At 40.8% G+C, this 22384-nt stretch overlaps 1 protein-coding gene across 1 annotated transcript in view; it reads left to right on the top strand.

Annotated features, from left to right (window-relative positions):
- The window catches only part of MEGF11 (multiple EGF-like-domains 11), a 214063-nt gene that overhangs the window by 102207 nt on the left and 89472 nt on the right, over positions 1-22384 (top strand). Inside the window, exons 6-9 of the mRNA XM_009697720.1 lie at positions 9166-9412; positions 11080-11200; positions 16481-16617; positions 22140-22352. Of these exons, the coding sequence (XP_009696022.1) occupies positions 9166-9412; positions 11080-11200; positions 16481-16617; positions 22140-22352 (718 nt within the window). The remainder of the gene's footprint in view (positions 1-9165; positions 9413-11079; positions 11201-16480; positions 16618-22139; positions 22353-22384) is intronic.

The following is a 22384-nucleotide window of genomic DNA, read 5'->3' as shown; positions in this document are numbered from 1 at the left end:
GCCTACTGCAGCTGCCGGGTGGCCCTATGGATCTGCTCGGAGTTGTGTCAGAGTCAACTGGGATTAATGAACTGAGAAGAAGAGGGTTTGTTTCTGCTTCCACAACTGTGCCTCGCTAAGCCCTCAGCTAAAGACCACACACTATTTAGAATAGCATGTAGCTATACGTAGATACTTGCACATCACCTTTTATAAGCCTTTGAACTGTTTCATACCAGGCAGAGGTGTTGTATCAACAGCTCCTAATCTCCAGTGACAAAGGCCTCTCTCTATTTCTGCATAGTTTTCTTTGAATCTCCTTAGAGCAATGTTGCTGCTGCCACTCCAGAGCCCCTCGGGTGGCCTTGCCAACACTGTTTGTTGAAGGATGCTTGATCTCTTCCTCTATACCTGTCCTGCAGTGTTTTAGACATATCCAAATGCATTTCTACCCCTTCTTGCAGGCAAAACTCATAGTACTTCTGTGCAGAGGCATTACAGGAAAATTTCGTTATATAGTCAATGGAAACATCTACAGTCCGTTATAGATGTTGAGAGAAAGAGAGAGAATGTTTTACCCCTTTGGAAGACAAAATTTGGACGTAAGTTACTTGCAGATCTTATTATTACAATCCTGTCCTAGACAATAACAATGAAGTATTGATGGAAGTTTTGCCAGAGCAAAGACTGCTGGGTTTCATACAGAGGAAAGATAGTATCTTCATTTAGTTTTATTAGACTCTTGATACTCTGCCCATGTATTTTTTAATTCACCACAGTAAAATTCTAATTAAAGAACAGACTTTGCCTCCCATTAATATGACACTAAAAAAACATTTTAAAGAATGCAGCATCTTCTCTAAAAAAATTATAATGAGAAGACAAGCCGCCAGTGTTGTATAGAATGTTGTCGCTCCCTTATGAAGCGTTTCATGATTTTAAACTCCTAACATCTAGAGTGTCAGTAGAGTCAAAGGCTCATTAAACTGAGCAGTAATTTCTACAAAAAGAAATAGGAAATATTCTCAGATTTTTTGGTGTGTTCTAATTTTCACTTCTTTTGAAGCCTCTGTCAAAATAGCTCATGATGGAAATTCTGAAAACACAACACTTTGATATCTGTCAGGAGAAGTTGTTTCTCCCATTTTGCTGCTTCCAAAATATATTGAGTTCATTACAGGATTTGACAAGGCTGACATCCAAATACTCAACTTTTCTTTGACTTAAAGTGGGTTTTTTCATCTATCCAAAATAAAAATGTACGACTTGGTTCTAGCATTCTACAGAATACTGCAGGAATGTTCTTTAAACAAGGATTACCTTGGAAAGAAGATGTTTCCTTGAAGGATGTTAAATAAACTGCAGGGTCTCTGAAGTGCTATGATTGAATTAGGTACCACATGTTGGAGAGTCAATGACTAATGAAATCATCATCTGAGATTAAATCATGACCTAAATCAGCCACATGTTTCTTATCTGATTCAGACAATGAACTGCAGAGAGAATCAGTGCAATCTTTCTTGAAGGATAAAAAGCTGTTCTTCTGTCTCTAAGAAAAAAACCACCAAACACAAAATTAGATTAATTTCTTCTTGTGAGTAATAATCTATCCAATCGAGGAAAAAATCGGCTAATGTTCCCTTCCCGTCTTTTCCTTTCTGTCTGATGAAGACTGATCTATAAACTTGGAAAATGAGATTGACTGCAAGTTCTGCCAGCCTCAGAATAATCTCAGATTTTTGCCACTTGGGTGGATAGTTTTACAAATGCGTATTTACATATGCAAAATATATTCTCTGGGCAGTCTTAGAGACGTAAACATTGAGACTGGCATTTTCTTCATTATAGTTGTGTATGCTCTGACTGAAAGTCTGGCGTCGGAGATAAAAATGCTAGTGCATACACCGTTGCACAGAAACCCGTGTTTAGGAACCTTAAGGCTGCAAAGCTACAAGCTCAGAAGACAGAAAATGCCAGGGCGTGGAAACTGTAGCCTGTGCTCACATAATTAAAGAAAATATCATAATTCATAGGCTCAAGTACTGAATTACTGCTGCATTTCCAACCTTTAATCTGACGTTTTCTCATTTTCGTGACACTAGCTTCGTAAGTCAAATGCCTTATTTATGTATGACATTCCCTGGTTTGTTTGTTTTTCCTTAAAAAGCAAATGGAGAATATGAAAAATCCTTTCAAGAATGTCTTCAAGCTGATATACAGACAGTTCATCAGCATGGACCAGTACAAACCCCTGACATGTGGGTAATGGACTAGGAGTAGAAGGCTGTCACCCTCTCTGTGGACTGCTTGCCGCATGGAGATTAAACAGCCAGTGGCCCATGGCTGCTCCTAGGAACAATTGTAAGAGAAGTCCTGCTAAGCCCCTGAAGCCTTTGATTGCAGATTACTTTTAATACAGGTGAAATCTTTGAGGAACGTAGGTAATGAATTATCCAGAGGTGGCACTGAGTGTCTGCAAATTGCATTTTTTATAGTTTGATCAGGTACAGGAGGATTTTCACTGGGAACACACGAGCACACTCCTGGGTGTGGGACAGTGCTCTGCCAGATTTCAAGCTATAGCTCTGTACATGGAAGGTGTCCCAGCTTGTCAGTGAAAAGGATATAAAAATGTACCTTAACAAGCAAAAACTACTGCTTTAGCTTACTGACTTAAGCTAAAATTCCCTTTCCTTTGTTCCTCAAGCCAACAGACTGAGTAAGCCTGAAGCTGAAACTGGAGATGGTAAATTCTGCGTAGCGGAGAAGTTCTCAGGGGCTGGACAAAGCATCTTACAGCGGAAAGTGAACAATGCTACCAACTACCTGCCTGAACTGTGGCACAGTTCAGATAATCTAAATTATATTTGGAACAGGATTATTTATTAAAACCTATTGCTAACTTCATTGTTCCCCAAGAAAGTATTTATTGAGAGAAAAAACCCATTTGCTGCTTTGACAGATAGGACCGCTCTCATTTGTAAGACCTGAGCAAGACAAGTTGTCGCATGGTAGATAATCAGTATCTTGATAAGGTTATGAAAAAGAAAATCAGCTGCAGTTTGAGCAGTGTGGCCTTGTCTGCCTGTACCCACTAGTGTCTCTGTTGTACAGATGAGGTTTCCTCATTTTGAAATCACAGAATTAGAATGTCAGCCCCTCAGCATTTGTAAGAACACTTTTTAAGGGAATTTCTGAAAATCTGGGTTATTTTGAGGACAGTCATCATCCATAAACATGTGTTAGAAATTTCGAGAGTAAACAGTCTTATAAGATAAACAGGTTTTTTGGTTTGGAATCAAGCAGATCCGCAAGTGATTTTTCAATATACCGGCTCACGCCTATAGAAGTGCATTGCCATTACCTGCAGTGCCAGCATGTGAGGGACTCAGCTCTGCTCGGAGCCAAACACAAAGTGAACTGTCATGGTAAGGGGATTCCCTCGTCATGGACCTTGTTTCAAACCTATTGCGCCTTTGGCTTATCTTTCCAAAGGTATTGAACTGTGCCAAAATGAATCGTGTTTGTACAGTGAGTAGACATCAGCTCAATACAGGGACTATAATTCTCCTATTGGGCTAAGTGCAGGGAATAAAAAGCTAATTGATTATTTTAACTTTTTATTCACTACATCCAGGCATATGTTTTAGCTTTCACTGTTTCTTTGCCTCCTTTGCATTAGCTGGGCCAACCATTTAAAACCCAGTCAGATTCCAAAACTGAATTAGACCAAAAAGAACCTCACCCAGAATTTCGGCTGCATTTCAGCTTAATTGGTATTCATATAATCATTCTACAGCAGTACAGTTATATTAAGGGGAGAATCTAAAATAAATTCTAAAATAATGTATCTTAAACTATGTTCTCCTAGATTTGGTAAGTTAACTTTATTTCTTGTTTGCATTTTTTAAAGGCCAGCATCTCATTTAAACATTTCATACTGAATTTAGAAGTATTGCAGAATATAGATTATTGACTAGGAGCTACATTCTGTGCTTTAGGAAATTTGCAAAAAGTTCCTTTAAAGCGCAGATTAATTGAAGATCCCTATCAGCCAAATATGGTCCTGAGTCCTTAGGCTAAGAAAATCAACCCCTTGATTTTTTTGAGCTGTGCCTTCTGCAGAACGTTCATGAATGTCCCAGTGACCTTGCACACCTGGAATACAGGACCGGTCACTAGCTACAAAAAGAGACACATGCAGGCTTATGCTAATGAGAACAAAATAAACATAGACCTTAAGACCACGGATTCTGGTGCTGCTGTGGTAGAAGATGCTGTTTTCATATTAATAGTGTGTCTGTGCAGCGATGGAAAAGTACTGGAAGAGCCCTTTTGACTCTCTCTTGTTGGGATAAGTGACTTGATAAACGTCATCCCTTCCTTGGGAGTCCTTTTATTTATCTGCTAAATTTTCAAACTTTGTTTGTTTGCTTCATCGTTGTCTGACTTGTGCTGCTGCACTAAATACTGGGTAGCTCTATTGACCCAGAACACAGCAATTCACTAATCATTCCTAGAGGGGAAAACAGCCATTTGGGAAGGAAGCAGCACTTCCAATGTGTCCTCATTGTGTACTTAACAGGACAGAATTGGTTACAGGGTGTCATGCACGACTACAGCGGCGGATATGCAGAACCTGCTGTAATTAGCCCTCACTTCAACAAGCCAACGAGCCTTCGAGGTGGGGGTAGGGATGCAGAGAGGAAGAAAACGCTTTTGCTGTATTGAGCAAGCTTTCCACAGAGGGATGAATCTTTCACCTGTCATACTACCGTATGCAGACAACTGTAATTATGCTTAGGCACCCAGCATCATCCTTTACAGAGTTATATTCATTTTCGTCGGTGGCAATTAATCTCTAGTCATATTTTCAAAGAAGAAAAAGTGAGTAAGTTAGCACGTTTGCCAGGCAATGTTAGCACGTGACCTGAAATATGGCAGCTCCCTTTAAAGTAGCATCTCCCAAGAGAGCGCTAGCTATTTCAGACTCATCTCTCATGGTATTGACAACCACACATGCAGTCTAAAGGGAGCATTTGTACCTCCCTGACATCACCACTCTCAGGTTGCTTTTCTTATTGATGGTATAGTTAAAGTCTCTGTATCATTTTGACATTTTTAATGGCATATGCATTTACAGTGTAGCTCTTCTGTAAGCTTTAATCAGCTTTCTGTTCACATGTTGTTGCTATTATTAGTTATCTCTATTACGGTAACACATAGAGGCTATCAACAAGAGCAGGATTAGACGGTGCTAGGCTTGGGTTGTATTTCAAAAAGGCCTCTCTGCGCCCACAGGAGAAGTGTTGCTGACGATCCTGAAGTTCAGCGGGCTTCCGTGACTCTGCTTTGCCCTGCATCTCAGGGACTGGAATCGCTGTCACATACCAGCAGGGATTTGCCATGCTGATGTACATAGAGAAAAAACGTCTTGGTTGCTGAAGCCTTTGGTTTCTTTGGTTGTTTAATTTTCTAGCAGGAACCACTAGACCCCACTCCCATAGCTAGTTATGCACTTAAGTAGTCACACATGAGTGGTCCTATTGAGCTCAGTGGAATTACTTGTACGAATAAGTACTTGGATATAGCTTATCAACTCTGTATCTCCCTACCTTTGTAAAGGTACAGAAGTTACCACGGTGTGGCTCTGTGAGTTATCACAATATAAATATCACATAATGTCCCAATTAACTCACACAGGTAAAGAATTTACTTGCAACTTCACAGTCTGTCACTGCAATATGAGACTTAAAGGAAAGGGGAAAAGAAAACCAACAGGAACTGATAAGCTTTGAGCATCCAAGATCTTCTTTTCATGTGAGATTATTACAATGCAAAATCAGGTGATGATGATATTTCATTATCACACATTTTACACTAACACATTGCCAATGAATTTCACTCAATTCCCTTTGCAATTAATCAGCAGTGGATGAATTGATACTGCATGAAATGGCTTTGCTCGTTGTGACACATATAGGGCTTGAACTGATAGCTAAAAGCAGAAAACCTTTACCATCTGAGGTGGAGACTTAAATCTAGAAGAGATCAACTTGTCATTGTATATATACGACCCCATCACTAGAGAGAGAACAGGATGTTCCCCTTGGGTGTACACACATACTATGTTCACCTTGGATGTACACACATACCACGAGTCCTGTTTCAAACCATTTAAAGAACTGTAGTCAAAACCTACTAGCAGTTTTAGGAACATAAAAAGAAGCCTAACAAGTGCAAAGGCTGTATCAGGCATTGTAAATGAAACACGGTACAAGCCCCATCTTTTTGTAATTCTGTTTTTTTCTGTTTCTTCCATGAGCATTCAGAAGTACTTTAATCCTCATTTTTATGTCCTCTCCCTAATAAATCCCCATGAAATTCACATTCTTAGTAGGTATGTAGTATGCCAAGCTGTTTTATTTTGTAGATAATTAAAACATTTTGGCTAGCTACTTTGGGCTAAACATACTGAATGTTGCAATGTGTGCTCACTGATGCCTTGTACTTAGAAGCCTTTGGAAAAATCTGTCTAACTGCCAGCTGGTTTTCTGGTCACTGCAGGCTTCTTTTATTATCCAGATTTGTTTCTTTATGATTTTACAGCCAATTAGAGGAATTTCTGCTCTGTACTTCAGCATTTTGCTTTTCCCTTTGGCTAGATTGTAGAGTGAAATTTGGTACAGGGAGAAAGCAAGCATGTGACCAAATATAAATATAAATAACTGTTCAAATAAGATTGATTTACATAAAAGGAGTTGCATTTGGAGTAGACGCTGTAAGTGTGAAACAAGATGCTTGGGCTGATGATGGGAAATGGTTTTACTTCCTATAAAAGCTTTGCTTTCTCCTTCGCTTTCTTTCAAAGTGAAAAACACAAACCAAGCAGACAAATCTGATGATTGCAGCACTCACCTGAGACACGGAAGACCAAGGATAGAAGTCACATCTTCCAATGAGTGTTATTTGTTCATATTAAGCAAATTAATTGCAGCTGGAACTAGATCAGCCCAGAGCAACCCACAGTCTGGCAGTTGGGGCTCTAATGCGAGGTATGGTAAGGTAGGAATCCAGTCCCTGAAGAAGGCAGGGTTAAGTTTGATTCCTAGGTTCCACTTCCCCACGCAAAGGGCTATCAGCTATGCTTGTGTGGTTCAGATTTGTACCCTTCGCGGAGGCGCAGAACTGCAGCCCTTGATGTTCAAGTTCTGCGGAAAACAAATCAGTGTTTCTGGAATGGAAATTGCTGGGAAACTCCATCAGATTTGCTCCCTGCCCCAGAAGGCTTACAGAGTCTTAGCGAGTGTCTATGTGAAATAAAGATAGATCATCTCTTTCCACAGATTCTCAGTAATAATTTAAGACTTATAAAGAGTAAGATTTTGTTTGCTCGGCTCCCAGCGGTATTAGTGAGGAACTATCATCTCTGTGTACAGCTGTGGGAAAAATGAGGCAAAGCAATAAAATATCTTGTGTGAGGCACGAGCAGGATTATGCACAGGGGTACGTCGTGTGCTCTGCTTTCTGCAGGAGGTGAAACCATCTCTCTGAACATGCATCGTGTAAGATCCTGCAGATCCTTTTGGAGACCCTGGAATTGTCTTCTCATGGGTTTGTTTTGGCCTTTAACACTGTTGCTCTAGAAACACAAGTTTGTAAACTGGCCATCAGCAGTGCAAATTGACTAAAGTCTCTCTTCTTTTTCTGCTGAATATCCTCAGACTGACCAATGAGTATTCCATTTCTCAAGAAGAAGGATAAAAATATTGCCAAAATTAACTGATATAGTCGTCTAGTGTGGGTTTATAGCCACGTACTGTAGAAGGAGAGGGCTATGAAATTTCTAGGACAAGAGCATCAGGCTTAAGGGGGCTTTACGTTTATCTTGCTAAGTCTGGAAACAAAGATCCAGGCCTGAGGAGCGGCAAGGGTCACCTGGGATTAGTTTACATGTTTGGAAATAAAAGAGTTTGTGAAGACAGCTCTGTTGCTGGGATTACACACTCATTTACTGCATGGCAGTGGATTTGACACTAGCAAAAAAGTTGTTGGTGTAGTTAAAACCAGCTCTCTGAGCACAACCGACTGTACCTGGAAGATGGTCTGTAACTGTATCTTTACCAAGGATTTTGCCAGCAACTCTGTTCTGAAGAGAATGATGATTTTCTTCACCCTTGACATAGCTATATTGAAAAACTACTAAGTGGAGGGTGGGACTACTGAAAAAATCCTTGTTTTTCTGCTGGGCGTTTACTGAGGAAACCTTAACCTTTGGGTGTTTGCTTTGAGCTGTCTGCTTAGTACGCACACATCTTAAACGGGTGTTTTGCAGGTGCTGTTTGCGGTTTTGATGGCAAATCATCAGGATCGAACTGTTTCAGTAATGCTGACTTCCCTCTCTCATCCTGCGTGTGATCCACAAACAAGGAGAAGGGATCAGGCAGCGCTGTCACGTGAAGGGCTCTCACTGTGCCTTAGTGCATTCTATCGAGAAGCTCTTCTCCGTGTCAATGGCCATAGGGTTTGGAGCCTTTCTGTATTGCTAGTACATACTGTTACTAGCACAGAAATCACCTGACATGCACACTCCATATCTTCATCCCTAAACCTGATCAGCCTCATGAAATCCTGTCTCCAGTGTTATTTTCTTCCCTACCATCTCTTAACTCAGAAAAAAAGACAAAAATGGCAACACCAAAAAACCAACACCAAAGGAGAAAGCCTTCTTTAGGTTATCATATTTATTATCTTATGGGAACAGTGCAAAGAAACAATATTTGATGACATTATTAAATCTACAGGATTTGCTTGGCAATACTACCTGCCATTAACTACACTGCAGTCAGGATATGATCCTCTGCATCTAATTCCACTATAAATTCATTCCTTCCAGCTATCTAAGAGCACTAAGAAACAGGATATTAAAAGATATAGGACCTGATCCAATAAGAGTGTTAAACAAGTCCTCAAATTTAGGTGTAATACTAGTGCTGTTGTCTCCTTGCATGCTAAAGTACATTGATGGATCGGTGGGGTAGTTTTCGGAAGTCTGAGGGCCCTTTAGAAAGTTCCTGGTATTAACAGTGCCTCTGCCTGCTTGCCAACCTAAGCATATGAGGCTGGGATGAGTTGCTTGCGATGCACTTCCCTAATCATCTTGGTAAATGACTGTATGTTTTCCAGGTTGCGATAGCGATCACTGGGGACCCCACTGCAGCAACCGCTGCCAGTGTCAGAATGAGGCTCTCTGCAACCCCATCACGGGTGCCTGCGTCTGTGCGGATGGGTACCAAGGATGGCGCTGTGAAGAGCTCTGTGACCCCGGGAGCTACGGCAAGGGCTGCCAGCTCAAATGCCAATGTCACAACGGAGCTACCTGCGACCATAAAACGGGAGAATGTCACTGTGCTCCCGGATACACAGGGGTATTGTAAGTTCAATGATAGGTGTATTTTACTCCACATCATTTAATAGCCTTGCTTTGACCGCTTTTAGGGCAATGAGTAATTGGCAAAATTTACACAATCTATGTATTATACACTTTCCTTTGTAGAAATCGGCTAACAGAATTTCAGAGAGACTAAATAAAGGAAATCTCTTTTTTTTGCTACTGATTATACCTGTCTGCATAATAAAATAAAATTTAGTGCTAAAGGGAACTTAAAAATCCATTGTATTTTCCAGCTTGTACAACAACCGTACCTGTTCCCAATTTCAGTATATGAATACAATCCAAATGACAGTTGAGGTTTTATAAGCAATTGGACATTCTACTCATTAGCAGTCCGGTGCAGTATCAATTGGGACTTACCATCCCCAATTTATTTGACTTTCAATCTAACTGAGGCAGCATTGCTGTTAACTATATCAGCTTACTATCTAGGGGGCAAATTTTAAGCATAGTGAGCAGGGATTTAGCAGTGTGACTCCTATTAACTTTAACGAGAATCATGTAGCTAAATCCCCATCCACCACACTGAAAGTTTACCAGTAGGATTCACAAAATCCGCATATTAATTTTAGGACAGCAAGCAATAGTTCCTTGTTTAAAATTGCCTACAGTGTAACATCAGTTCTCATTAGAGATCTTTCAGTAGTTTCAGAAGTAATTATGTTTTTCAAAATTATTTAAGGGGAAAAGAGAATTTAGTCACTGAATTTGGTTGGAGATCTATTACAGGTGACTTAATACTTTTGCAGTCTAATATTATTTGTTGACCTGCCTGAAGGGGAAAGTAAAAAATAAAGGCAATATTAACCCTCATAAATAAGTGATATGCCTTTTGAATATTTTATTTAGTACCTGATTTCCTCGTAGACTTGTGACCTCAGTCCTGGAAGCACTCACTGCTAAAGACTCTGCTTACTAGTAGGAGTAGTCCCATTGACATTAGTATGTCAGTTCTCAGCAGTAAGTACTTGCAGGGCCAACCCCGATATGTTGTATGAACATCCTCATCAGAGGCAGTTAGCGGAAGAACGTACTGTAGTTTCAGAACCTGGGATTACAGAAAGAAGTGATGCTGAAAAGCACCAATGTGCAAACGTAGGAGACACTGTTTTGTGCAGGGACTAGCCTTACATTGGCCCCCCATGAATACTGAGAGAGACCCAATGAGCTTAAATAGCCTTTAAATGATGCTGAGTTCTTGCCAGTCCATTATACACTACAAAAGTTAACGTTTAGTAGTGACTGGAGAAATTTCAAGCCTTTTAATCCCATCCTTTTATTCTATTCGCAGCTTTTATTGCCATGTCAGTTAATTCACGTTGAGGGCTTCATCCTGCAACTCTTACTTTCCTGGGCTATTTTAATGGATGTGAGTTGTCCCGTTGAGATGGGTGGAATTTGGTATGTGCATAAAGATTACACACGTGTATTGACCTTACAGGGCCGGATCCATGGCACATAAATAACCCCAGCAGAAATGAAAGAAAACTTGGCTAATTGGCAATATCAGCTGAGGCTTGCTGAGGTTTCATAATTTGCATAAGAACTCCCATGATGACCTGTGTTGTGGATTTTTCTCATTTACTGTTTCCTCTAAGTTCTTTTAAATGATCTCTTTGTTTTTTGTTTCTTCTCTCTCCACAAAGTTGTGAAGAGCGCTGTCCCCCAGGCAGCCATGGAGCCCAGTGTGAATTGCGCTGCCCTTGCCAGAACGGAGGAGTCTGCCACCACATCACTGGAGAGTGCTCCTGTCCTCCTGGATGGATGGTGTGTAGTTTGTTCATGCTCATCCCTCATTTACAGATTGGCATAGGAAGTTAATTCACTGTCTCAGCAGATGCCTTCCCTGTGTGCTTGTGATGCGTATCTGCTGTTTCTTGTCACGAGGCTCTAACAATTCTGAAACTGGGACCACCTTTGTTAGGTGTGCACAGCACTTACACAGAGAAGCCATCAGTCTGTGACTGATAGCTACCATCATAGAGTTAAACAACCAACAGTAAACCAAACAGTGACTACTCATTACACTTTTGTGTGGTTGAAGCAGCAAAAAACTTGTCTCTGAATTACAGTTCCTTGGAATATTCCCTGCACCCTTAGACACTGCCCTTACATGAGACAGAAAGCACAAAGCCCAGCTCAGCATCATCAAAAGCACTGCTCTGTTTCCCTTTCAGGAGGGAGGGAGAGGGAGGAGCCAGGGGGAATTTGGTGGCTCAAGCAGTCCTTAAAGCAGGACTGTACATAGGACACAGAGACCAGTTCAGTGTCTTGTCCTTACTCAGGCAGAAGTCCCATTGATTGCAATAGATTTGCTTGCATCAGGAGTTGCACTGGGGAGAGCAAATTGCCCTAACCTTTAATGCTATGTGTCAAGAAAGCAAGGCCAAACATTTTAAAAGTCCTCAACTTTATCAATAATGTAATGATTAACTCTCTTGGGGTTTGACTTGTCTCACAGGCCTACATACTATTTAGTTGTACTACATTTCCTGGCATTTTTCCTGTATCGGACAATTAGTCTTTTGGCAATCTTGCTGGATTTTAATGCATACAAGTACTGTGACTCTTTATTTTAATACATGGAAGACCATGAAGATCAACGCACAACTATGGCTTCTGATGTGGCCCTCATACCTGTTCAAACACTTAAGGGCTGAGAGAGAGATTTATGTTCCTTTAGATAATCACAGCAAATGCTGCCTCCATTTGATCACACAGCTGCTTTTAGTTAAAAAGTACCAACCAGGAGATTCTGGTGGCTATCAGGCAGCAACACGGGAGAACAACATTGCTGCCCACAATTTTTGGTGGAAGCTGTGTACGGAAAATCTCTCTCTAATGGGAGAGTTAAGAGGCTCTCTAACTTGGCCAGTGATGGCAAAGGTGGTGATGATGTTATTCCACTTCAAATGACAAAGCAGGCAAAATTTTTCAGAAACTTAAGTGAGAATATGGCAACTTGCCCTCAAGTGGCATTCAGTGGAGACAAAGAAAAAGTTCTTTCCTACAGAGTACTGGAGTTAAAGCATAAAGGAAGCAATTCAAATATTTTTGAGGGCTCGTCAGTCCATTCTGGCACTACCCCTAAGAAGTAATCGATAAAGTGATTAACATAAAAATAATACTTTCAGGGTATTTTTTTCACCTCTCCTTGTCTTCTGCATGCCAGTATTTCTCAGGATCTGAGTAGTTTTGCTGTACTCTTCCTTACCTGTATTTTATTGGGAGTTTTCTCTTTTTTGCAAAGTTGAAAAATCACCAAAGAGACAAGAATCTCAGAATAGAGCAGGAAGTTTTTAGAGGTCTTTTAGGACGCCGCATAGAGCCTAAAGAAGAACCACAGCACTGGGGCTGCACAGCAGCTGTGGTCGTGTATTCTGGCCTACTTCTGCTGTGTTCCTTAGCTTGGAGTTTCTTCTCTGCATTTTTAGTGGCCCAGAGAGACTTTCCTGAAAACTGTGTTGTTGGCTGCTCTGTCCCCAGAGAAACCCTAGAGTTAACAATTGATGTTTGAAACAAGCATAACTGAAAATTGAAGAGAGAGATCAAGTATTCTGGGGAAAGAAACTGAAATTATAAGTAAAAGCACTCAGCTTGTAAATGTTGAGATTTTAAGTATAAAGGGTCTCTCCAGGGTTTTAATGAAAAGCTGGTAATTCAGTACACAGAAAGAGAAAAAAATATTTTTTCATGCTATATTTTTAACTCTTGGTGTTTGGAATGGTTTGGGAAGTGAGACATGAGTGGGCTGTAAACGAGCAAGTGAGATGGGATTGCTAGACAGCATTCATTTATTTCACACCATGGATAGTCTTTCTTAGACGTTATGAATTTTACTTGCTGATTTTGAGGAGTGTGTGTATGTATTGAATATACTATCATGTTGGAAGGAGAGAATTCTCCCTGGATTTATTCAAGTGCAAATCCACTTGGATTTTATTGCTGCTGGATGAGCTGCAACTTTTATCCTGTCCTAGGGTAGGCTTATTAACAGTAGCTCAGCTCCCTTAGGGTCTTGGCTGTCTGTGGATATGCAAGAGGAGGCAATAAGTTGAATAGGAGGAAGTTCTAGGGTTCTTAGGTTCTTCCTTGGATCTGCCATCTTCAAAGCCTGTTTTTTTTATGCCTTGTAATATTTCTTTCCTCCTGCTTCCTTCCATCCAGCGCAGACTCTCCCAGAAGCACAATAAGAAGTCGTACGAATTGTGTCCTGGGAGATTTTACTGTCCCATGGGTTTTTCACTGAGAGGATGTTGGCTAACAGCAGATGTTGTTAAGCTAGTCAACAAAATGTGGCTTCCAGCACACTACGATGTTGGGCTTTTTCCACTTCTGTGTCTTTGTGGTTGTGGGAGTTAGTGGGTGGCTGCTTTAGGGCCTCATTAACAATTTACAGGTTTAATTCTATACATCTTTCTCATTTGCAGTATTAAATTCTCCAAGCACTCTCAGGAAGTAGGGAGAGAAGTTACATTTAGCATTTCCAATGCTTCTCAGAAACACATTTGAAGGACTAGATCTCTGTGGTCGGGCAAGCAGCAATCTTTCCTTACGTGACAGAACATTTGTCACTGGCAACACACCCTGTTTTGTCCCAGGTCCCAATCTCAAGGCTCTGTGTCATGGTGCCGTGTTAATGCAACACATTTGCTAATCACTTCTTTCTTATTGCCTCTGGGCTTTATGAAGCAACTATAATTTGTATTTTTCTCTATTTTTCTTTCTGTTGTGGATTTTAAACACGGGGGTGTGTGAGAAAACGGAAGAGAAAAAATCTTTTCTGTACTACAAAATGGTAATAATATAGCAAACAATGTCAAAAGCAGAAATCGATGAGATCAGGGCCTTAAAAAGGTGCTGATGGGGTGAACTTTACTGATTAGATGTATAAGCAGTAGGAAATGTTGGTCTGACATTTGATCCTCCAGAGAGGGATGTTTTGGATTCCCTTAGCACATCTTAATGCAAAAAGCGTGCCTAAAGATTCTCTTGGCTCTGGGGGCATGCCTCACAGAGTATTGCCTTCTCATCATTTGTTGATAGAAACCCTGTTCCTTTTGAGATGTGAAGAGAGAAAGTATTTATTATCAAGATAAATGGATACTTATATTTTCAGATATATAGTGTTGTGTATTACTCAAGTCCAGAGACACCAGTTTTTTAACACTGTAATCTGAAAGTTCTTGAACTGAGGCCAACCTGTCTGTTTTACAGCCAAGGAGCCACCTATCACTGGTTGGGAAAGGCTTGAAGTATCTGTTTTATGATTATATTGAAGAGCAGCGTCTCCACTTTGAGGCTGTTGATATTGCTGAACTTCCCAAATGGCTGAGCGAGAACCCCAAGGAGTGAAAGCAGCCATTATGTTCCTGTTTTGTGTTTTGTATAAGTTGTGCCTAATATGTGCCTTGTTCAAAACTCAGAGCCCCTGGGGCTTGGTTACGGAAATAAGACTTCTGAGAGTTTAAAACAAAATAATAACAGGGACAGAAAAACACTGTTTCTGTCAAAAACTGTGCACTGTGCATGGCACTGGCAGCAGCACCACTTGCTACATCTGCCAAACGTTTTCCATTATAGGACCCCATCTTCAGATCACAGCACTGCCAGCCTTGTTTTGGCTGAAGTTACTCAGCTGGATGCCAGCCTCAGATTTTATGTTTTGCTGACATAAAAAACCATTCATACAACTTCTAAGAAAGTCTAGGGAAATCCTTGTAGGCCTTGATACTTGGCAGGGGCCATTATGTGATGCCTGGGGGAAAACTACCTGAGTTTGGCAGATGAATTCTCCAAAGACACAGCCCATGGTAAGCGTTCTCTACCTTGGGGCTGAAGAGCTGGAACAAGGTTTGCCCAGCAATTGCTTTTCCTGATGAGCGAGCGGTGCCAGGGTGCGCAACCAGGAATGACAGTCTGTCTTTTCTTCTCGTTCAGGGATGGTTAAGCAGGGAGGGGAAGGAGGAAACAATTCAGAGACAGGGATTTGTGTCTGGATGAAGGAGAGGACTAAAGGGGAGTCTGCAACAAAGATTTGGGGTAGATCGGAAAAAAGAGGCAGGAAAGCAGAGGGCTGGGAGCATAAAATGGGGGAAGGAGGTAGCCACCAAGACGTGGAGTTGAGGCAGGTCGGGGACTGAGATATGGCTCCAAGGTTGGGTATAAGGATCTGGGAGGATGTTGGATGATGCATCCAGCCAGTGTTGAGGGATTAGGCAGATACTCCACTGCAAAATCACTTCTTCTGCCCAAAAGGCTGCTCACTGCTGATGTGGAGAGTCAAATTGCTTTACGCCATCACTGGTGGCTTTCTGCAACTATCCCATCCTCTTGTTCCCATCCTGCCTCCTCCGTGGCTTAGAGAAAGCACTGGCAGATGCCATTCTGTGCTGCTTGAAGAGACGAGAGTCGGGGCTGGATGAGAGTAGAGGGAATGAAGTAGGTAGAATCTGAAGAGTAGCAGAGAACTTCTCCAGCGGTTGTGTTTGGTCTTCTTCATGGTTGGATGAAGTGGGGCTGTCTGAACAGGGGAGATCATCATAGGCTATCACAACTATCATCTTCCCCGTGCAGCCTTTCCAACAGTCCCTCTCCTCCCAACTATTCGCTTTGTGACACTTACACAGGGTAAGTCCAAAAAATTTCTATTTCTCAAATATTTCAAAAAAAACCCCCACCAGAACATACGAAGCTTTGTAGCCTTCTCTGGTTGCCTTTAGCCTCTCCCAAGCCTTCCTGCGTCTATTCAAGGGGCAGTGAATATCCTGCCACCTCAGCTACTGTTTACGGGGGAGATCCAAAGAAAAGAATTATCAGTGACTGTGCAGTGGCAAGAAAAATCCCTTCTGGGGATAGAGTAGACAGGCATTTACTCTGGTAGCAGAATTTTGAGACTGTCTTTAGCCCATCTTAAACAGAAAAAATATTGCCGCTACACTTAGGTCTAGTTTTAGCAAGAAGAACAATAAAAATACAAGCCACATATAGAAATTTATTGCATTATGAATGTTGACTGAAATATTGCTCTTTCTGCAACCTTACCAGGGGTTGGTGTGTGCACAGCCGTGTCCTCCTGGAACATTTGGAATTAACTGCAGCCAGGACTGTCCATGCCACAACGGAGGACATTGTGATCCTGTGACAGGAAAATGCGTCTGTACAGCTGGCTATATAGGAGACAGGTAAAAATCAAAACTCCAAAGCCATCAGTTTTAACCATGGATTGGCAATATTTATATCCCTTCTAGGACAATGTTACTCTCTGAAAAATGGTGTTATGTTTCTATTGCTCCAATTAGGTTCATCCTTCTGAAGCAGTTCAAGCATTATAAATGTGGCAATGTTATTACTTTTTATTGGCAATGCTCTCCACTTACAGGGTTTTTTTTTAATACAACTTTTAAAATTTAATGGATTAAATTTAATTTAGATATTTACAGTGATAAATTTAATAGAGAGCATTACATGTTTACAAGATATGTAAATGAACTATATTTATATAAATTAATATCCTCAAGAGTAAGCAATGCAGCAGTTTTATGTTTCTTTCTGCCCCTCTGTGCTGCTGCAACACTGATCCATCTCAGACACCAGCAAAGGTGATAAATCCTCAAAATTTATAAATGAGAGCCTTCTCCCATAAGTTGCTCAGAGAAGATGATAATATTGTTTTACAAAGGTGTCATGGATTCAGCAAGATGACTACACAGTGAAGTGAAGGTGGGATTGTAACACCGGTTGGCTTAGCCCTTCAGCTAAACCTACCAGCAGGGCTAACAATGGTGGGGAAGCTGCAGCTAAACAAGCTTTCGTATGCAGTTTTCACTAGGGGCTAGACTGTGTCACCAGACTTTCCAGAGACCATGGGCACAGGTCACTGGTGTATGCTATGCTAAAGCCCTTTCTTCTATATCTTCCCTTTTTTTATTACCTAGAACAAGCTAGTATCAGTATACCGACATATGCTACAATTATACTTTTATGCGGCAAAGCTCATTGGAATTTCTCATTTCTTGCTTCAGTGTATAATTGGCAGGTCTTTATAGCACACAACCAGACCAACCTTCAACACTTTGCTGGGGTTCAGAAGGCTATGCTCTTTTCCATTAAATGTGGAAGTTTCTTGTTTCCATTTTATCGATGGCAGTAATCGGAAGGGGCTCTGGAGATTATGTCAGGATTTGCATGTGGTTGAATATGGTCGAAATACTAAATATTTCAAATTAATTTAGTGGAGAAGACATCAGTATCTCTCTTCCCCTATCCTCCCTCTGGAGACACTGATTTCAGCCATAGGGTACCATATAATTACTGCTGCTAACCAAAGCTTTCTCTTTCTCTCCTTTTGGAGACAATTTCACTAAAGGAAGCAACTGTGCAGCCTGGACACTTGTACTGGTGACCACACTTCAGTCCCAAGCTGTCCCAGGTCCTCAGGAAGGCTGGCAGAGGCCCTCTGTCTCTAGGTCTCCTCATTTGCTTCTTGCAGACCTAGATCGATTTCTGGCTGGAGGGGAATCAACAGTGTTAGAGCTGTCGGGAGCTCCCAGCCAGCAGCCTGCAGCTGAGCCAGGTTCCTTGCTGAGCTGCCCATCCAACTCCCAGCCGCAAGGGAGGATACGCAACAGAAGAGCTGGCTCTGCCACAAGCCTGTGGCGCAGGGAAAGAACAGCAATGGAGTTGCCGAACGGCAACACTTGCACGCTCCAGCAATAAGAGTAGAGCAAGGACCGTTCGGGATGAGGAGAGGAGATGGCGAGTAGAAAGCAGAAGACCTGTTTCTGCCTCCTGTCAAAAGCAGAGGGTTTTGCTGCTGATCCCCGTTAGAGAGGGGCTGGAGAATGCGGCTTCAGGAGAGACTGGGTGGGAAGGCACTGCAGGGCAGACCTGACAGGAGTTCACAAGAATTGTCCTTCAGCAAAGGGAGTGTGGGCTCTTCAGATCTCTACTTGGAGAAAAGTGAGAGCGATTTGGACTACAAAGAGAGATGTTGCTTGAGGAGACAGAAGCAGGGAGGGAGAAAATAAGCATGATCAATTGGAAGAGGTGGAAAAGAAGCCAAGGGAAGGTCACATTGTGGACTCGCACCCGAGCAAAACCCTTAGGAATGGTTCACCTGCCACCTCCTGGAACAGAGAAGTAAAAGACGGACACTGAAGGGAGAGTCAGAAGAGCAGAAATGCAGGTGTGTGGAAGGATGAATAAGAACAGGAGAAAGTTAGGTAAACAGGCAGTTCAGAAAGCTTTTCTAGCAGCAGGGAAAAATGTATTAGCCTAGAAATTCCCACCTTTCAAACGGATTCTCAGGAGGTTAAAACATGTTTATCTATCAGCCTTTAATCAGCCTTCAATAAGGGAAGTGAAAGCTTAGGCCCATTATATTCCGTTGGAGTTCTGCCGCTCACTTGGGCTGGGCCAGCACGTTGCCTGTAGCAGTTTCTTCTGAAGAGGCACTCATAGCCTTACCTTGCTGTTAACTACAGTTAGCTAATGGCAGATTGCCCGCTGATTTCAGCGAGGGCAGGAGCAGGCACAAGGTCTTTAAAAAATCGAAATTGCTCTCCTTAGTTATGTGTTCATACAGCATGGACAATGGGACAAATTAGTCAGCACCATTTTAGCTTAAAGTCTATTTTACTTTCTGGATCTCATGCAACTATTGCAGTATTACAGTACAATTGCGAGTATAGCAGCGGAACACTGCTGCACAGCAAAATAGTGTTTTCTTTAAGATTTTACAAGACATTGAAAAAAATTTCTTTTAATAATCACAGATATTGTGCATAACAACAATAAAAACATAAAAACACTTTCTCTTCTGTCATCTTTTTTTATTGTCAGTAAGTACTGCACAGTACTAGAGTTCATCATCTTGTGCAGAAGATAATAACATGTAATTAGATAAATATCTGTGGAGATGAAACGGTCATAAAGGTCTCTGTAAGTGTAATTGCCACACTTTGGTCCCTACCTGATTTCCAGGAAGTGGCACGGCAGTAAATATCTAGGAAATTGGCAAGCACTATTAATAACTCCGGGAAGCTTTGTGCTCTGCTAGAATGACTGGATATGTCGTGTAAATGTATGTTTTGCAAACTGGAAAGGAATAATAGCAGAAGCACAGTTAGAAGCTGAGGATGAGGTGTCTAAGAATTCAGTGGCTGACAGGAAAAGTGCACATACTGTTTTAGCTTTGTTTTCCATATTGCCGTTAAACCCAAAGATTGAATCTTAAGAGAATAAATACCACATTGTTATAACTATATGAGCGGATTTATTCTCTTGTTGTTGTGTTTGCACCTGTATCTTTTATCGACAGAATGGCTATCTCCAGGTTAGTGTATTTTGGACGGCTTCTAGTCTTTGTCTGTGCTACATAAATGTGATCACTGTTTCAAAACAAACAAATAAACAGAGAAGCCTAAAAACCTTTAGAGCATTATTCCATGAAAAAAATTTATCTGGAAATTTTGTATCTGCAAAAAATGTGTGTGTGTTCTAAGTTCATCTGTTAAGCAGGCTGTCTTATGTTTAATATTTTGTGAAATTGCTTCCATTAATTCTACAGGTGACAGCCATATTATCCTATCCCAACCCAAATAATTATAGTACATATTAAAGTTCAGTGGATGTTATAATACGAATCTCCCCAGATAGGCAGAAAGCAATGTAAATTAAACAAGAAACATAACTAGGGCTTAGCAGCTCATTTTGTAATTTAATTGAACAATGTATCTGGTTGTTAATGGTGCTATGGACACATTAGATTGATATTTTGCAAAGGAAAGATGTTTAAGTAGAAAGCTATTTGATTATTCCTATGTTCCAGAGGAGTCAGTATTCTTTGTATAAAATTCATTAGCGGTAGCTGCTTGATCTCCAAATAAATAAGTTGGTTAAATTGTTAGTAGAAAAAGGCTAATTATGTAAATGGATTAGGTCGTCAATATTTCATTTCCAGATGCTTTTCTCCCTGCTAGGTAATGCTTCATCTTCTATAAATATAGAATGATACAGTGCACTATTGACTAAGTATTCATCTCGTTGAGTACAGTGCTCTCCTGCTAACTAGTAGAGCTGTGTACAGCGACGGAGATATAAGGCATCTTAGTATGTTCTTCACTGCATTTCATTTGCCTTAAGTGTTTCAGTCCTAATGTTACCCATTCTTTGCTGGTTTTTTCCTTTGCAGCTGAACGATCCTGAGAGCAGCAGGACTGGCAGCCAGTACCGCTGGTGATTCTCTTTTCCCTCCCTGGTTGTCACAGGCTCCTCTCTCTTTGGGTCTCACATGAACTCCTGAACTTGGCTTGTGTAACTAGCAACTGTGTTGATGCTTGCTAAGATTAAATCACTAGCTGGGCCTTTTGTTTTGTTCGTTTATTTTTAGTAAAACGTGGTAATGTGAAGCTGCAGAAGTAATGCTCTTATATACTGACTGTGTTCATTGCAGTTTTGCCTGGCTTGCATCACACATTAATCTTTTATTACTGATCATTATATTAACTCTCACCTGCCAGCTGTGAAACGACCTGCAGAAAGACATTTAACAATTGCCTCTATCCACTGAGTTTACAGTATACACTTTAATCAATGCTCAGGATTAAATTAATGCTGATAGGCAATTTCCAATATCTGGCATCCATGCGATAAGGGAATTGGGCTTTTCTGGGTTTCTTTTTCTTTTTTTATTAACTGAAAAGGCATATCTGTATTTCATGGTGGATCATGTAAACTGTAGTACTGACTTATTGCAGAATTTTGAAACCACTGAATTATGCCAAGCGCAGAATCAGTTGCTTTCTTTAGGACCTTAGTTGAGCTTTTCAAAGTAGGAAATATTATGAACACTTAAACTGGTTGTGTAGGACAATGAAACAGACTTTCTGGCAGATTTCATAATGTATCCAGTAGGGAAATATTTTAAACAGTGCATGGAAGGTGCAATTTAAAACAATCTGTGTATAGTGTTTGCAGGTTCCATTTTTATGTGTATCAAATATTAAAAATGTTGGCAATTTTGGAGAAGATACTACACTAAGGAGCATGAAAGTGATTTGTCTTGAGATGTTATACTACTGAGCATCCCTGGAGTAAGAGATGAAAAGCAACTTTGAGCTTTAGGTACTCAGAGCACACACAAAAGACAAAGGAGTGTATTTTCTCCTAGCTGGCATAAAGCTGGTGCGATGACAGCATAGAGGGAAAGTAAAACTATACGTTGCTGGAGAACACTCTACTCGATATTGCTTAATAGACCACATTCCCTTTCAATCCTCATTATCACTAAGAGGACCGTATGCTTTTAAAGAAGGTGCACAATCCTTCTGTAATAAAGAGAAAGCAAACAGGTGAAGGTTTTTTTAATAAAGTATCTTGTTCTATATCAATTTCTTATGGTGATGAATGGAACTGTCAAGGTCCAGGAAACAAAAATGCACTTTGTTAACTAAGGTAATATTAACTAATGCAAATTTTGCAGGATATAATTGGACAGAGATTAATGCACTTTCGGTTAACAGCAATTTTACATACCCAAGATATCACATCACTCCAATGATATCATCAGTTCACAGTATATTACTTAAATAAATGAGCAATGATTTTGTACTTAATTCATTAACAAAAACATGCCCATGTAAAAGTGATAATCAGACTAGACTGTAGCATCTGATTGGATCCTGTCTCACATATCTCATTGCAGGTGTCAAGAAGAGTGTCCTATTGGGACATATGGCTTTCAGTGCACACAAAGATGTGACTGCCAAAACGGTGCGAAGTGTTATCATGTAAATGGAGCATGTTTGTGTGACCCTGGCTTTAAAGGGATTTACTGCCAAGAAAGAATGTGTCCAGAAGGGTTTTATGGCCTCAAATGCAACAAGAGGTGTCCTTGCAATATTACCAACACTCTTAGGTATGTACATCTTATCATATACTAGTGCAGGG

Source organism: Cariama cristata, unplaced genomic scaffold (assembly GCF_000690535.1).
Source record: "Cariama cristata isolate BGI_N322 unplaced genomic scaffold, ASM69053v1 scaffold2033, whole genome shotgun sequence".
NCBI lineage: Eukaryota > Metazoa > Chordata > Aves > Cariamiformes > Cariamidae > Cariama > Cariama cristata.
The sequence above is the reverse complement of the archived record's forward strand: the minus strand, read 5'-3'. Positions and strand labels throughout refer to the sequence as shown.